Source organism: Pongo abelii, chromosome 8 (genome assembly GCF_028885655.2).
Source record: "Pongo abelii isolate AG06213 chromosome 8, NHGRI_mPonAbe1-v2.0_pri, whole genome shotgun sequence".
NCBI classification, from domain to species: domain Eukaryota; kingdom Metazoa; phylum Chordata; class Mammalia; order Primates; family Hominidae; genus Pongo; species Pongo abelii.
The window spans coordinates 122,881,070-122,899,694 of NC_071993.2; the positions used below are offsets into that span (position 1 = coordinate 122,881,070).

Here is an 18,625-nt window from a genome sequence, read left to right on the forward strand (position 1 = left end):
CAGAATGTTAAAGAGGAAAGGGACCTTAAAAATCGTCCAACCTGCCTGTTCATTTTCCAGTTGGGGAAACTGACTTAGTAACAAGCCCAGGATCACACAGCTAGATAGTGGGAGAGCTGGTCTGAGGACTCATATGTTCTGATCACTAGTCAGAAATGGGGTAGGTATTTGCATATAATTGTTACAACTGGTATTCTAAATTGATTTTTACTATTAATAGTCAGGCTGAGAGAATGAGATTCTCCTTAGCTTCTTAAGCTATATGTTTTAGTAATATTGTATAGTGGCCGAAAACCTAGATTCTAGAATCAGAGTTCCAATCCTGGATCTGCCCCTCACTAGCTGTCTTACCCTGAGAATACCGTCTGACCTCTCTGAATTTCAATTACTTCATCTGTAGGAAATGGAAAATAACAGTATCCTGCTAATAGAATTGCTGTTTAGATTACATACAATAATGCATGTAAAAAGCTTAGCATGGCACTTGGCATCTAGTAAGTACTCAGTAAATGTTACATATTATTATTATTATTAGTGTTTTATTATCCCTTTAATATCCACAATTTGGAGAGAAACTTGGTCATGCCTTATCACTTATTTCACCATGTGACCTCTGTGACAACTTCATTTATTCATTCATTAACTCTTTCACTTACCATGTGCAATGCACTCTAGTAGTTGCTATAGGTAAGACAAGAATCTAACATAATATCTGCCTTGCAGAAGCAGGGCTATACAACATGGACATCAATAAGTATAATAAAACATTGGGAGACATAGGTCCCAAAAAGGCGGCACAAGCACCATGCTTGGACATTTCAAAGAGAGGAAGTGAGCATAGGGGATACAGGGATGAATAAGAAACCGGACCTGTTCTCAAGGAGTTTGATCCAATGGGAAATAGACATTTACCCAGCTGTTATTCAAAGTAGAAAATAAAGAGGGTCACAAAAGGTAAAGTTAAAGAACTAAAGAGGGAGAAACTAAATATCTCAGATCAGAGAAGGCTTTATAGATGAGGTGACATTTGAGTTGGCTTTGAGGGACGCATAAGATCAGGAACGTTGGAGACCTGTGGGAAGGATGCCTTAGACAGTAGGAAGATTAAGAGTGAAGAAGGCACAGATGATTCTGAAAACTCTGGGAACAGTTGTTGAACAGTTATTAATAGCACTTAATTTGACTAAAAAATAGAGCTTGTGCAGAATAAAGGATGTGATTAGATGAGTACGTAGGGAATGTCATTTTGGACTCAAGCCTCTTTTGACCCAAGACATATTCAGTTGGTCAGCACACGTTTTAAGAGTTAATGTCTTTAAAGAACTTTCTAGTTAGTACCCACTAGTTTTTATTGTCTTACTCTAGAGGATAAGTCAGTCTTCCTACCTATTACAGGCAATATAGCATAAAGTTAAGCATACGAGCTCAGAAAATAGACTGCTTTGGTCCAAATTCCTGGTTGTGCTACTTATTAGGTCTACAACTTTATTTATGTCACTTGAACTCTTAGACCTTCAGTTTCATCATCTGTAAAATGGAAACAGTCAATGTCTCATCGAGTAGGTATTGACATCAGGCATATAGTAAGTGCTTAATAAATGTTAGCTATTATTACTATGTTACCCACCTGTGCCTTGAAGCGATTTAGTTTACAAGTTCTACTTTGGAACTACTGAAAAAGTTTTTGAGAAAGGATGTAACATCTTTTAATCTTGAGTCCTTGAATGTTCTGCTAAACCCCACTTAAATTGTAATGACTAGTCCAAGGACATCAGATAATTCTGTTAAGCCCTCAGCTGCTGGAATATGGTTTCTAGTGATGGGTCTCAGTGTGATTTACAGAAGTGAATCCCTCACTTGCCATTGGAGAGGGCCAGTGGAAGAAGAAACAAGTAGCCAGCTTTACTCATTGATGTTTTCCAAACGTGCAGTGATTCATGTAGCAGCAGTTTCCCAGGATTGATCCGGAGCTCAAATGAACGCCTCATTTTCAGAACAAATTATTAGAAGTTTTAAGAACTATAATCTTGAAAATCTTCATGATTCTAGAAGCTTCTCTGGTAACATTTTTTTCTGTTTGTAATAGCTGAAAAATGGAAAGTATTTAATATAGAATTTTTGCCCCTAAAACAGCAACTTGAAAATAAGAGTACAACAGTTTTACAAACACTAGAGTGAACAAAAGCAGTCTTTTTAAAAGTGCTGTGGGCTTAATACACAAGGACTGCTAATTACATAATGGTCAGTGATGTTTTCTGGCAGAGCCTAACACCAGCTTCTTGCAGTACAACGAATATGAAAATGCCTAGAAGTAAATCACAGTTGCTGAGTGCTGTGGGCAAACAAACCCAGGCCTTATCTCTTTGAAAGGCAGCAATGGAAAATACATGATAAATTGCACAGCTCAGTGAACATGTTATGTCATTGTGAAATAATTTTGATTCATGGTTATGTAGTTATCACGAAACAACTGACAAACCTCAGGGTATCAAAAACATTATCATTTGTGGGGTTTTGCTATTTTCTGTTGTAAAATTCAAGTGCTATAAAGTGATTTGTTTGGTATTTTTGTATATAAAATTCTGTATTGGAAGTTATATTTGCCACATACTCTTTGGAAATAATATTTTAAATTATGTGAATTTCTTCCAGAAGTATCAAAGAGCTGTGCTAGTAACTAATATTTTAAACAGAATGAATAATTCATATTTTTGCTAATATCCTTTTATGAAAATTATTTTACCTAAAATAGACTAAGTTGTAAGTCAATTTGATTTTTTTAAATAGAATTATAATCTTCTTTTATATAGCTTATCAATATACAGAAATTTCTGAATGTTTTCTATACAATAGCAGTAGAACTAAGAATGAGAGAGTAACTTTTTAAAGGAAGATTTTATAGAAGTAGCTTTTATGCAGGCATAATTTCCTTTCCACGTTTGAGATATTCTACTCCACTGTCCTTATTTGTTGCTAAGTCTCTGAAGTTTAAAGTGTTAATTAGGCCATATTCCACCTGAAGGTTAGTTAGTTTTTATTAATTTTTTTCTCTGTTGATGCTGTTGATTTTTAAACACCAGTATTTGATGTTTTAAAATATTTTCTGCTTGTGTTAAAAGCAGCAGAAAGATAGCCTGGCAAAAAGATCAAATTGATGTACTACTGAATCATTTGTTGTTTTTCTCAATCTCCTAAACCAAGACCCATTGTTTCTCAACTTTTTTATATAAACATATAATTCTACTGTTCTAATTTTTGCAGTCGAGTTTTTTTTTTTTTTTAACATGCCTCTGGATATGCTGAATAGTATCAGTTAATACATTGAGAGTTTAAAAAGAAAAAAACAAAAAAAGCTTGCCTGTTGGTAGAAATGATTGATTGTTTCTTAGGTATGGTTTTTCCAATATATCACTATCATTTAAACTTTGAGTTTATTTTATGTTCTGTTAGTATATTTTAATCAATTGACCTTTACATATTGTTTGCATTTATTAAATTAAAATAACTTTTAGTAGCCTGTAAATATGATTTGAAACATTTCATAGTATTTTTCTTTTAGCTTTGGAATAAGACAAACCTATTCTCTAAATATTTACATCATTGGAGAGTATCTATGTACTTATGCTGATTTTAACTTAACATTTTCAAAAATAAGTCTGTTAAATTAAATGTAAGCTTTAAAGTGTAAAACCATAGATCATGTAACTTGATACAAGTATTGCAACGTGGCTTACAGCATTTTCCTGGAACGTTTTTATGCCCTTTGCTTCCGCCACCATGGCCACTTTCACCTTTATATTGAATACTCCCAAAATGTAGCTATATGAGGATAATTTTAAAACATGAGATTTATGTTGCTATAAAGGAGAAATCCTTTATAACCACATAAAACCATTGTCACCAGAAATTTCAGTCTAAGTTTTACATGAAAGCAGACATATTTCATCTTTAATGCCTCATTAAACTTTCTAGAAACGGCAGTATTCTAGAATATTCTAGGTGAATGACTGCATATGTCTGTATTTCTTCTGAAAAGTTTAAATATCATCAGTGAAAAAAACCTGAACAAATCATTTGTTCTAATAATTAAAGCCGTGGTACTTATTCTTCTATTTAATTTTGCCTTTCCTCAGAAATGTTGCTTTGACATATCAACCATGTCTCTTCTATAGCTCTTTAAATGATGGCCAAAACCAGCATTCCTAGGCTAAACTGATAGCCTCACTATTCCAAAGATCACACTGTGTTTAATTCCAAATTTCATATGTGGATTTGTGTGCACATGTGTGTACTTGTGCATATGTTTATTTGTACATGTGTGGTGCTGCATGTTTGCATATGCACACATGTCATAAGCCTGCATTGTGTGATTAAGAATGTGAAGTCAGGAGGCAGCCTGCCTGAGCTTAAATGCTAGCCCAACTACTGCTAACTAGCTATATGAATCCGAGCAAGCTTTTTTAACCTCTTGCTTCAGTGTTCTCATGTTACAGAGTTGTTGTGGGTTTAAATAAGTCAATATATGTAATGCACTTTGAACACCTAACCCATAGTAACAACTTAATAAAATACTAGCTATTACTATTATTATTATCATATATTTATTTACTCTATGTTATTTCTAAAGTTATTTATACAAGTGCATTGGTGGGTGATTAGTAAATAGGTATTTCACTAAAATAATATTAAAGATATGCCAACCTGATCTCACTTTTACATGTGGATTCTTAAAAAAAGTCAAAGACATAGAAACAGAAAATAGAACAATATTCACCAGGGACAAGGAGGGGGAGGATATGAGAAGATGTGGGTCAAAGGGTACAAACTTGCACTTATGTAGGATGAATAAGTCTATAGATCTAATGTAAGCAGGAGGACTGTAGTTAATACTGTTGTATTGTATACTGAAAATTTGCTAAGAGAGTGTATTTTAGGTGCTCTTTCCACGAAAAAATAGGTAACTATCAGGTGATGAATATGTTACTTCAGTTGACTGTAGTAATTATTTCACCATGTGTATGTATATGTGTATGTATATGTATATGTATATCAAAACATCATGTTGTACACTCTATAGACAGTAAAAATAAGAAAATTAAGATATGCCAACAGAATATTTTGAATTGTGATCACTTAATTAGATAAACTACGCTATGTTGTACATCATTGGTGAGAGGAAACAATTGGGAAAAAGGAACAAAAGTTGCATAGCTTTGTGGCTCACAAGTTGCTCATCAAATATAGTGAAATTTGTTGATTTATTCAAGTGTAGGCCAAGTGCACATCTATAGTGTGCAAGGAGCTAGTGTTAAAATAACACATGGTGTGTCCTGAACAACTAGGAATGTACACCACAGATACCTAAAGGATAGATAAGGTGAAAATTAAAATAGCAATGCTATGTCAATTATGCAAACTTAAAGTGGGTTTTCTTTTTCAGGGGGCACCCAAGCCAATCGCCATTGAACCATGTGCTGGGAACAGAGCTGCTGTTCTGACTGTGTTTCTTTGTCTACCACGAGGATCATCAGGTGCCCCTCCCCCTGGGCAGTCAGGTATGATAAATGAGGAGCCTTCAGCAGTTAAGCAAAACTTGTAGACTGAACAGAAGAAATAAACAATACCACTAAATAGCACAGTAAGGACCTTTGCAAGGTTCTAATTTAGAGCATGGTAAAATTTTATGAGAATACAAACTTTTACCCAACTATCTAGATATCTGCATTGTTATAAAGGTAGATTTCCCGGTGTTTCTCTGAAAAACACATGTTAAATATGTGTTTATTGGTGTATTATATACACATGTATGTATGTTCACACATACACCCCCATTAATTGCTGGAATTACAATGAGAAATCTCATTAGCAGGGCCACCATGTTCTAGACCCTTCCAGCCAGCTTCCTTTCTTCCAGTATGTGTGGCATGTTGGAAACCAAATTATAAATATGATTAGAAATTTGCTTTGTGAACGTGGAACCAAACTAGGGAACATGTATGTTTGGAACGTTGAGTGGCATCAGAGGATGATAGCTCATGCAACCATCTCAGTAGGTTTAAGATATGCCCTTGCTTTCAGCACCAGCTGGAGTTCATGGACCAGGGAAACCTTCTGTCTTAGGTGGGCACAGCCAGCCTTTGTTCTGATTCTCCTTTTCCTGTAGGAAAAGCATGTTTTTGATTTGAGGATAATTATACCTGTCCTCTTAGAGGTCTGCTCATTGCAGTGGTGGTGTCCACATTCTAAGCATGCTCAATGTTGAATATAAATCATACTTAAATTACAGACCACACTTTTTTCTCTCTTTTTGCATATACTATTCCATCTTTATAATTTTGAATTTTTCTGTCTCCTGATTATTTTATCTGTCCAATCACTACTGGAATGAATGCTTTTTGAGGGCAAGGGTGATTTCAAATCTGTTTTTCTATTCAATTCCCCTTAAGCATAAAATAAAATGCCAGCAATCTGGCAAGTTCTCAATAACAGTAATTGATGATGAACTGGCCTCCTTGCTTATTTTATCTTTTCTTACTTCCCTACTTGGCTTTGAATTTGCTCCTCACTTTCTTGACTTGTGTCCAACCAGACACAAAAAATGGAAAACATACTACTTTATGCCATGTAAACGTTAGGTATTCATGTAACAGAATTTTTCCCATATATGGGAGCAGAGAGTTTCCATCACCTTCAGATTCATCATTCATGGTACCTGATGATATCTTATTGCAGGAATTTCTATCCAAAGTTCATTTATGGATGTTTATTCAAAGAAATAAACATTTTCTGCACCTTTTCATACATTGAGTGAATGTCTTGTTCTTTTGCTTTCAGCACCTCGAAGGTAAATGGGATGCAATAAGTAAAATAGTTTGGCACTGGTCAGATAAGATGGATAATTATAGGTACTTGCACAGCTAATGGAAGTATTGTTTTAAAACTGGGATGATTTCCAAAACAAACACTTCACTAATGAAAACAAGTCTGTGTGATATACACCAAGGTTTTTCTCGATCCTTCACGAGATGGGCAGACTGAAGGCAACTGCCAATTCTCTGTCCCTTTAACCTTTGAAGTCCTTTTTGACTGATATGAAAGAGACAAGTAGTGGTGTGAACCATTACCTCAGCTGTGTTTTCTAACAACTGCATTATGATTACTAATGGTAATGTTATCTTAGATATGCATAGTACTTTTTCTAAAATGTTCTTCTGTTTTTCACATGTGATCCTCATGACAGGGTTGTGAGATAGGTATTATAAAACTAACATTATAAATGAGGAGAGTGAGACGTAGAAAGCACTGTATATCTACACTCAAGGAATAATTGGGGAGAGGGGATACTAGAGTATAGAGCAAAAGAATAAAAAATACTTACTGCTAGCATTCCAGGTAATTGTTCCTGATGATTTGTAGCAGAGAGTCTCTCTAAAATCAACAGCCCATGTCTTTACAAAAGCAAGCATTTGGATGAATACTGAAAATGTCTACAGGGTTGATAGAGCTAGACAAAAGATTGAAATAGCTTACCATACTTTTTACAGTGCCTGAGGATTAAACTGTGATGAGCATCTGTGTACATAATTCAGAATGAGCTTGTTCTTTGTTTTCTAAAAACAATCTAGTAGATTTTTCAAGCTCTTAGAGGAGTGAGACAGTGGTTCTACTCTTTAAATTGCAGCATTATCTGTTATCTACATCAGTTCGGAAGATGGGTAAGATGGGTAGATGGACTGATATGTCATAAAGCAAGTAAAGTAAAATGTTAATGGTAGGATCTAGGTGATAAGAATACTGGTATTCATTATAAAATTCTTTTAACTCTGATATATGTTTAAATATTTAATAACGAAATGTTGGGAAACAATAAAACAAAATGTCTTGATTTCACTGCAAGAAAAAAGGCAGTATCTGTAGAGAAAAATTTTTCCAATATCATCATCTAGGTTTTCCCTGAACAAGGCAAATACTGACACCAATATATGAACTAAATGACTATTTTTTTCAGTGCTCGTCCAAATATTTAGTGTATGCACAGCCAATTAAAACTTCACATATTTGAGAGGAAATATATTCCAATGATTATTTGGGAACCATATTGGTTCTTGGGAACCAAATGCTGACACTGATTATCTCATTGCTGAAGTTTGGTTTATTCTGTGTCTTCACAGAGAGTCCTTATATATGCCTGTGCTTATCCCAGTGCCCTACACATAGAAATCAGTTAATAAATTATTTTGATAATAATGATTGATGATTATTTTGATAATATCATTGATGACAATGATAGGAGACTTGGGAAATGTGACCTTTAGCAACCACTTGAATCTGTTAGCTTCAGTTAATTTCAGTAAAATGAGCAATAGAGTTCAAATTCATTTACCCTTTCCCAGATTCCTCTCCTAGAAGCCCTATGTTCTCTTGAGCCTCCTCCACTATTTGTGCAGGGTGACAGGTTGGGGGAGTTGAGGAGGAGGTAGAGGTGGAGCTTCGTTGGCAGACTCCTGACCCCACCCCCACTGCGTGAAGGACAGGGTGCCAGGGGTCTTCTCTTGGCTATTGGGTTATTTATTTCTCCAAATGTTAGTGTATCTGTTCAGTTATTAAATTAGCATTCATTATTAAGAGTCTTCTTATAGATTAAAAGTCTTATAGTACTTCGCATAATCTCAATTTTTTTTGTCAGGCTCCTTGTTTGAAGTGTAGCTTACTAAATTTTTTTTTTTGTCAGGCTCCTTGTTTAAAACGTAGCTTACTAAATGTCAGTGTCATGTGTACTCTCCGTTGGCATGAATAGGAGCATTTAAGAAGGATGAGCTTGAGGATCTGCAAAGGCAGAAGCATCCTATGAGCATGGTGGATTTCTCTCACACAGTGAATTTCAACCCTGAAAATGAGTGACAGAAATGCACACGAGCTAGTTTGGCCATCTCTTTTCAGGAACAGCTAGTGATTTTTTTTTTAATTTAAAAAATAGCATTATCTTTGGACTTGATTTTCTTTCCACCGGCAACTGCTTCAGCAATATGTGGCAAGTAATGCTTAGACATGGCCATTTGAGTTTCTTTCTGAAATGTGTGAACTCCCTTCCTTATGGATCTTGTCTTAACCAGAGGTCAAAAGAAAAACTGTGCCGACTCATCCCTTAGATTACCCATGCACTAATCTCTTTTTAATATAAATTTAGGTGCTTGGGAGAAATTTTCCCTTTAGGGGGCTTAGAATAGTAAGGCAAAAGATATTAAGTAGGCTTTTTGGCATTCCTAGAGCTGGGCTAATTAGGTTTCCTGCTCCCCCGCCCAGTAAACCTGCTGCTTCATTTCTGTATTTTCTGTGAGCAGACACTGCCATCCATACCAGACTCTTCGGTTAAGGTGGGATTTATGCTGTTGTTTATGCATATGTTCACTGTGCAGCCACTTTGTCTTCTGACCTCAAAGTGGTTGAAAGATTGACATCTCCATGAAAACAGGACACATTAAGTAACTCTCCTGCATGACACTAAACAACCAAGCTTGTCTCCAGTCACCCCGGACAGCATGGTCCCCAAGCGTTTTAGAGGCGCATTAAGATGAAATGTGGACAGAGTAAATAGAGCTCTTCAGATGCATAAATTGAAAATGATAATGATTGCTGTCACTTTGTGATGGAAGATTATGGATTTCATAGTTTATGGATTCTTCCTAATGAGAAGCAGATTAACTTTTCTCACTGGATCAAAAATCCCAATGGCCCAAATATCCACTGCTGAAAAGAAGCTTTGTGCTACAACTAGAAGCAGAATTTTGTCATGATCCTGCCTCATATATGATTGACTATACCATTACCGAAAGAATACTACTAGAAAGTCTAAGGTTTTGAAATTTTGAAGTTTTCTGCGTTAGCCTTAGAAGTTTGGGCAGAATGATTACATTATTTTGAATAATCTAGAAATATTACATAATGTTTAAAATGATACTTCACCCACAGTGTCATGGATGTCTTTCTTATTTATAATGATAACAAGAAGAGAACTTTGCTTTAATTTAATGAAAAGAGGAAAGGGAAAGAGGACCAGGCATTATATTAAGCGCTTTATGTATTCATTGGTGTAACCCTCTTAATGATTCTGTGGAGATGATTATCCCACTTTTACTGTTCAGAAAACCAAAACTCCAGAGAGATTAAATGACTTTCCCAGGGTAAATACAGCTAGCGAGTGAGTGAGCCAGAATTCAAATCCAGGGCCACTGGCTCCTCAGCCTGCGTGACTCTCCCTCATCACTGTGCTCCTGTGGATAAAGATACTGGGGCATAGCCCTTATTCCTGAAAATGCTTTAAATCCAGAGTCAAGGAGGAAGGACCTAGAGGGTCTCTGCTAAGCAGTGGGCTTATGGTAGTAAGAACAATTTTATCTTTGCCGGTGACCTCAGAAATTTGGTAAAATGCAAATCTGTGCATGCCATGGCGCATCTGCTCATGAAACTATGAGTCGGTGTAATAGGAAGAAGCCCGGGAACTCATAGGAAAAGAAATTAAACTTGTATGTCTGCGTTCTGGACTTGGAATCACAAGCCCTAAGATCTAGACCTAGCTCTGCCACTAACTAGCAATGCGACCATGGGCAAGTCTTTTAGTCTCTGGGTCTTCCATTTTCCCATGTAAAAAATGATGGGCTCGGGTTAGATTCCTAGGATGCGTTTCACTCTAACCCCATCGCACAGTTTAATACTACAAATTATGCTAAGTCATGCCAGTTTGGGGTGGGGAGAGCAAATAACTTGCTTCTGAGTGGTACCTTGATTTATCTTTTCAGCTGCTCAGAGCCATTGGGAAACTTTATTTTCATATGTATTGATTATTAGTGACTAAAAATAATTAGCATTGCTCCTTACATTTAAAAAACATCTTAAAATTGTGTTAATTAAATCTTCCTAGCATGTTTGAAAGATGTAGATGGTTTATAGTGCCCTTATTTTACAAGTGAGTAAAAGGAATCTAATACCACCAGTGAGAGGTACATTTCCCATAATCTCAGAGATGGATTGGAAATGGACTCCGGGTCTGCTGGCTCACAGTGTAGTACTTTCTCCTCTGAAGACAGTTTTTTAAAGCAAATTTCCAGTTTCTAGCAGCCTCTGAAATTTCTATTCCTTCACACTTTGATTTTCTTTTATAATTCTGCCACCATATCTTCACACTTGTAGAAACACATCTGTTGATATAATCTTAGCACTTTCTTTGTTAGAGGTGGCTAGAATAAGAAATAGAACTACTGAATTATATCAAAACTTCATTATAAAAATCTGGCATGTTAGTTACCCTTTAACCTCAAATACAAATATTGTTTATAGCCAACGTATGTGTCTTCACAAAGAAGAAAGGAAAAGTGGCATTCATGGTAAAATAAACTAGAAAATTAGGCAGAGAGCCCAGGAAACAACAGAGATAAGAACAAATATCTGAGATTCTTGTTAATAAATATGACTCCATGTCAAAAAATATCTGATATTAAAAGACTTTAACATCAACAGAAGGAAATATTTTACCTTGTATCCAAAATACAGTTATTGTGAATCCCCACTTGCTACCCTTACTCATTCAAGAAATGTGTAAAAGTATCTATTATATGACAGCACTGGATATACTATAGTGAACCAAACAGAGTTCCTGCCCTCATAGAGGTTACAGCCTATGCAGAGATAAACATTCAACAAATAATCATGCAAATAAATTCATACTTACAAGTTGTGTTAAAGTGCTATGAACAAAGAATAGAGAGATGAAATAAAACAGATATACAATTACTAAGTTTAATATTTGTCTACAGCAGTAATCGAGTGATAAACATAGTCATTAAAATGCCCTTTCCTCAATTCTCGCATCTCTGTAGTGTTTGACTGTCGATTATTCCCCACTTCACCTCCCCACCTTCTGGAAACTTTCCCCTCCTCTGTTGTTTTGTGTCTTGAGTCATCACAGGTACCTACTTAGAATTCACTTAGTGGCAGTGGCTGTAGAGCACCTCCTTTCTGTGCATCTTCAGCTTCGTCTGCCCCTTGCATACAGGCATTCCCCCAGGTCTGATCCTTAGCCAGCTTCTTTTACCTCTCCACTCACTTAAGGAAAACTTCTCTGCAGCTAACTGCCAGTCCTGTGGTCTTCAGCCAACACCTCTCACCTGCTGAGCAGCAGCATCTCAACCTGGATTTCCCCCCGTTCAGATGTAAAGTGAGCCTTCCTTCCCCCTTTCCTCTGTCACTTCCCACCATTCCCCAGACCAGCTCTTCTCCCCTGACTTGTCTGTTTTTGTAAGGTCTGTTTCGGAATGGCTCAAGTTTGAAACCTTCAAATTAGCCTGTCTTCTCTGTCTTTCTGCCCTTTTACATCTCAGTAATCGTGAAGCTCTATAGATTTTATCCCTGGAGCGGACAGAGAAGACATCTTATTTTTTCCATTCTCATTCCCTCCATGCTTTGTTCTGGGAGTGGTTGCTTCTCACCTGGGTTTCTCCCAAAGGAAGGCACAGCTCTAATCATATCACTTCCTCATACCTTTGCAGACTTTTCATTGCCTGTTGAAATAGGTCCAGACGTTTACTCTGGAATGAAAGGTCCTCTCTGACTTCTCCTCAACTTCTCTTCCAGGTTTAGCACCCTCAGAGTCCTAAGCCTACCTGCACAGCACCACTGGCTACATGGGGGTCCTTGGACAATTATTTTAAACTCTCAGACCTTTAGTTTCTTCATGTATAACATGAGAAAAATGACTAGATAAAATATCTTTGTGATTGCTGCTAGGCCTATCATTCCATATGTATTTTTCTTATGATTCTCTGAGTGTAGGTGTGGTCTGTCATATTGCTGTTTCTTGTACCTGAAATCCCCTCTGTTAGGCTGCTTATTTTCAAAGCCTGGTTCAAATGCTATTTCCTCTTCCTTGAGACCTTTTCAGTCCCCTCCGTACAAATGTGACCTCACTGTCTTGAAATCCCACGCCTTCTAACATATATCCATGCCTTCTAACATGTATCAGAGTTGCTATGTTCTTTTCTTTTTTCCCCAGTAGTAAGCTCTCTGAAGGCAGTGGCTATATCTTATTTTATCTTTGAATCCCTAGCTGCTAACAAGTTTCTGGTACTTAATAGTTGCTTGATAAATATTTAATTGATGAATAAAATTATCTTTAAATTTTGGAGACTCTTCACCAAAAAAGATATACAAAAGATGTATACTCCACAAATGTATACTTTACGATGTAAAATTTCACTTCAAGCCCATAACCTCGATAGACTGGATTTTGTGTTTTTATAATTCATGTAGGATGGATCAAGCTACATATTTCAGGGACTGAAATCAAGCCCAAAACTGTACTTTCAATGGAATACATCTATGAGAACTAACTTGTTTAGCTTTAAGGTTCAATGAACATGAGAATATTAGTGAAAGGTGACACAAAACAGTAAAGCAATTTATATTTCCAATATGGCATGTCTGAAACCTATCATAGAGATCTTCTGTTTTCATTATTTGAACACTGATTTATTCCTTGGATAGTAATTTTTTTTGTAACTATTTTAAGTTTGAAAGAGCCCAACTGAATTCTGCCCTTTATGACCAGAAAAGTAAATGACTTCGAATCTTATGGAAATGTCCACATATTAGTTATACTCGGGACAGATAACCTCACAAAAGATGACTGGCAAATAAAAATCATCAATTATTGATGTAGTCATTAAAACATACTGTTTGGAAGACCGGGCACGGTAGCTCACACCTGTAATCCCAGCACTTTGGGAGGCCGAGGCAGGTGGATCACCTGAGGTCAGAATTCAGGACTAGCCTGGCCAACATAGTGAAATCCCGTCTCTACTGAAAATACAAAAATTAGCCAGGCGTGGTGGCAGATGCCCGTAATCCCAGCTACTGGGGAGGCTGAGGCAGGAGAAACGCTTGAACCCAGGAGGCAGAGGTTGCAGTGAGCTGAGATCATGCCATTGCACTCCAGCCTGGGCAACAAGAGCAAAACTCCGTCTCGAAAAAAAAAAGCCATACATACTATTTGTTGTGAATCAGTTCTTTGCACCATGCCGTTCTTTGAGTTACTGTAACCCTATAGGGCAGCAGTCCCCAACCTTTTGGCACCAGGGACGGGTTTTATGGAAGACAATTTTCCCACAGACCTAGGGGTCAGTGGCAGGGGTGATGGTTTTGGGATTAAACTGTTCCACTTCAGGTCATCAGGCATTAGTTACATTCTCATGAGGAGTTTGCAACCTAGATCCCTCGCATGTGCAGTTCACAGTAGGGTTTGTGCTCCTATGAGAATGTAATGCCTCCGCTAATCCGACAGAAGGTGGAGCTCAGGCTGTGATGCTCACTCACGCCCACCCATTGCTCACCTCCTGCTGTGAGGCCCGGTTCTCAATAGGCTACAGGCTGGTACATGTATGCAGCCTGGGGTTGAGGGCCCTCGCTATGAGGTATATACAGTTGACCCTTGAACAACATGGGTTTGAACTGTGTGGGTTCATTTATATGCAGATTTTCTTCTGTCTATGCCACCCTGAGACACCAAGACCAGCCTCTCCTTTTCCTTCTCCTCCTCCTCCTCCGCTTACTCAAAAATTAAGACAATTAGGATAAAAATCTTTATAATGACCTATTTCCACTTAATGAATAGTAAATGTATTTTCTCTTCTTTATGATTTTCTTAATAACATTTTCCTTTTTCTAGCTTACTTTATTATAATAATACAATATATAACATATACAACATACAAAATATGTGTTAATCAACTGTTTATATTATTGGTAAGGCTTCTGATCAAAAGTAGGCTCTTGGTAGTTAAGTTCTAGAGGAGTGAGAAGTTATACAGGGACTTTAAACTGCACAGGGGGTTGGCACTCCAACCCCCATTTTATTCAAAGGTCAACTATGTTATCACTTTTCTTTCACATATGAGAAAAATGAACCATAGATATTAAGTAACTTGCCTACAGCCACATAGTAAATAATTATGGAGTCAGAATTTAAAATCAGAAAACTTTTACATCAAAGTGCTCTTTATAAATGTTTTTGTTTTTGTTTTGCTGTTTCATTTCTTAGCTATGAGTAAAGACCATTAGCTGTTTGTGTTTTGAGGACAGCACAAGCTTTTTCTTTTAGTGACCAGTGTCACTGTAAAATGACATGGTGATGGTCCTCCCATTTCAGACTTTTAAATATATCTTTCTGTCACTTTTAATTGTGAGAAATTGATTAATATGTAAAGGAAACAAAAGAAAATAAGGATGAGAAGCTTAAAGAATAGTGAACATGGCTAATTAAACATGCTGCAGAAAAGAGGCAACTTTAAAAGTTAATTCAAATACTTTAAAGACTGACCAATTAGAAACAAACTCACATGACAAATCAGGATTCATGGAAATGAAAAATGAGACCACCAGCACTGAAACATGACCAACACATTTTTCTTTTCTTTTTCCTTCTTTCCCACCTGCCACCTCTTTCTGGTATTTCTGGAATTGACTGTTAATAATTACTGTGGCCAAAGAGAAAAATAGGAAAAAATTAAAACTCAACAAGACAACTTACAAAGCCAAAGAGGAAAATCAAAATGTGTTGCAATAACCAAGCTGCCTTTGAAGCAACAAAACAACAAAACAAGAACGTTGTGGGTATGAATACAATGTTATGGGTCGACTATTGTGAAAGACAGTGTGGTAATTCCTCAAAGATTTAGAACTGGAAATACCATTTAACCCAACAATCCCATTGCTGAGTGTTTACGCAAAGGAATATAAATAATTCTATTATAAAGATACATGCACGTGTATGTTCATTGCAGCACTGTTCACAATAGCAAAGACCAAAATGCCCATCAATGATAGCCTGGATAAAGAAAATGTGGTGGTATATATACACCATGGAGTACTATACAGCCATAAAAAGGAATGAGATCATGTCCTTTGCAGGGACATGGATGAAGCTGAAAGCCATTATCCTGAGCAAACTAACACAGGAAGAGAAAGCCAAATACTGCATATTCTTATTTCTAACTGGGAGCTGAACAGTGAGAACACATGGAAATAGTGAGGGGAACAACATACACTGGGGCCTGTCGGGGGAGAGAGGAGTTGTGGGGAGAGCATTAGGAAAAATAGCTAATGCATGCTGGGCTTAAAACCTAGGTGATGGGTTGATAGGTTCAGCAAACCACCATGCACACGTTTACCTACATAACAAACCTGCACATCTGCACATGGACCTCGGAACTTAAAATAAAATAAATGTTAAGGGTAAGTTTGTGAGGTCCTCCATTATTTTTTTTATGATAGCTGACGCCATGGTTTATATAAAACTGCCAATTGGTAAAAAATTACTTTTAATTGTTTATGAATTAAATAGTTCTACTTTACATAGGTTTGGGAGAATTTAACAGAAGAAGGTTGCTGCCTTCATTACCTCAGGCTGCTGTAATAAAATATTAGAGTCTAGGTGACTTAAACAACAAACATTTGTTTCTCACAATTCTGGAAGCTGGGAAGTCCAAGATCAAGATGCCTGGCCAATTTGGTGTCTGGTAAGGGCCGTTTTCCTGGTTTGCAGATGATCACCTTCTAGCTGTATCCTCACATGGCAGAGAGAAAGGGCTCTGATTTCTTCTTATAAGGGCACTAATCTCGTCATGAAGCTCCACTGTCTTGCCGTTATCTAAACCTGATTAGTCCTCCCCAAAAACCCCCCACCTCCAAATACCATTATATTAGGGATTAGTGCTTCAACGTATGAATTTGGTAGGAGGTGGGGCACAAACATTCAGGCATAGCAGCCTTCTTCTGTAGTTAACAAGAATGGATGGGTTCTGAGTCTCAGAATGACTAGAACCAAGGTCTCTGGATCTCTCAAGCAGGGAGTGAGAGATCCAGAGACCTTGGTTCTAGTCCCTGCTCATATTACCCCTCCCTCGTATTTATTGTAACATGTTGCAAAACCTAACCAGAAAAAGAAAATAATATAATTCACCTCTTACCAGCAGGCAGTACTGCACAATTCTGCCACACAGAGCCCAGAAAAGGCAGGCAGAAGGGAACTCCCTAGATCCAGAAAGGAAAATTAAGTGACTTGAGAAAATATGTAAAAGGCTAAGACTGGGTAAGTGGCTCTGCAAATTCCTTCTAGTAACAGAAGCATTTTTCTGAGGGTCACCTCAAAGGGCCAGTGGTCCCTCAGCAAATCCAGAAGTATGTTCAAGTTTTGATCAAAACTCCATGTTATACTGATAGCTGGTTTAATCTTGGGTCCTGCCACAGACTGTTTAATGTTGCCATAGTATCTACCAAAGGCATTTTTGAGTATGGCTGTCCCCTTACTCTTAATGGAAGTCCTGGTGGAGGAGCAAGCGCCAGCAGCAGAAATGTAATTCTATAAAAGGTAAATGTTGATTACAATTATATTAACTCCTTATGGCCACAGTGATCTTTCTCTAAGAGCTTGTAGGGAAAAAGTTAATGGCCTTCTGAAAAGAGAGTAATTTATTTCCTTTTATCCACTTTATAATTTGCAAATGAGCATAGCCTATGCAAGTTGAGCAGGCTTCTCTCACTGATGGGTAGCATATCCAAAGCTTTCATGCAGGTAAAAGCACTGGAAAAAACATGAGAGAGTTCATCTGCTTCCTTAGGAGCTGGGACTGAAACTGGTCCACAGAATTTCAGGGAGGTGGTTTGAGGAATCCTACATGGTCCCTGGAATCATCATTTAGAAGCTTTGAGGGAATAAAGATTCTTGTTCTGTGAACCTGCTGTCTGATATAATTTGAATTGAACCTTGAAGCCCCTAAAAGTCTGGATGCAGTGACCATACATTCAGTTCCATTTATTCAACAAGCCAGGCAAGGATCATCAAATCAATAACATGACTGTGCCATCTGCCTTCCCTTTGCTCACCATCACAATGAAAAATGACTCCTTAAGTGTTCTGCGAGGCAATTAACTCTGAAGGCAGAGCTGTAATGGAGAGAGGCTGAGTTACATTTGTATTCAAAACTTTACTGGTAAAATGGAAAGGAAGCTGTTGTCCATATTAATAGATACATAAAATGTATAAATGGGATAATTTGGTATTACTCTATTTATGCATAATGTTGTACAACTGCAGAAACACACAGCTAGGAAGGGCACTGAAATGACATATGTGCATGCAGCCACAGCTGGTGACCCAGTCCAGAATCATCTTGAACAGACAGACTGTTTCTAAAGACATTCCCAAAAGTCATGCTGATAACTTCCGCGACTAATTCATTCTGTTATTTAACAGTCTTCACTGCAATTTGATTCCATTTTCTTTTGTTCTCTTTCTTCTTGTTCTCATCTCTCTAGAAATAGAGAACAGCTAATTATGCTCCCTATAATAATCCATCATGTGGTAGAAGGCAGTTTTGAAATCACCACCCAGCCTTCAGTTCAGGTTCAATACAGCACTCCCAGTCCTTCCATCTGGGCCTTTAAAGAGCCTGGCTTCTAGCTTGACTCATCTGGTGACTCTCAGAATGCTCTTCAACCTTCCCAAATATTATTGATTCAAGAGACATGAAATACAAAGAGACTCTGTCCGTTTGTTCGACAGATGAGGAAACAGGCT

General features: G+C 37.3%; 1 protein-coding gene across 4 annotated transcripts in view; it reads left to right on the top strand.

Moving 5' to 3' along the window:
• Positions 1-18,625, top strand: part of ATRNL1 (attractin like 1) — an 839,413-nt gene that overhangs the window by 732,831 nt on the left and 87,957 nt on the right. For all 4 annotated transcript variants that reach the window (XM_024254146.3, XM_024254147.3, XM_054522910.2 and 1 more), the window contains one exon: positions 5,441-5,555. In XM_024254146.3, coding sequence (XP_024109914.2) covers positions 5,441-5,555 — 115 coding nt within the window. The remainder of the gene's footprint in view (positions 1-5,440; positions 5,556-18,625) is intronic.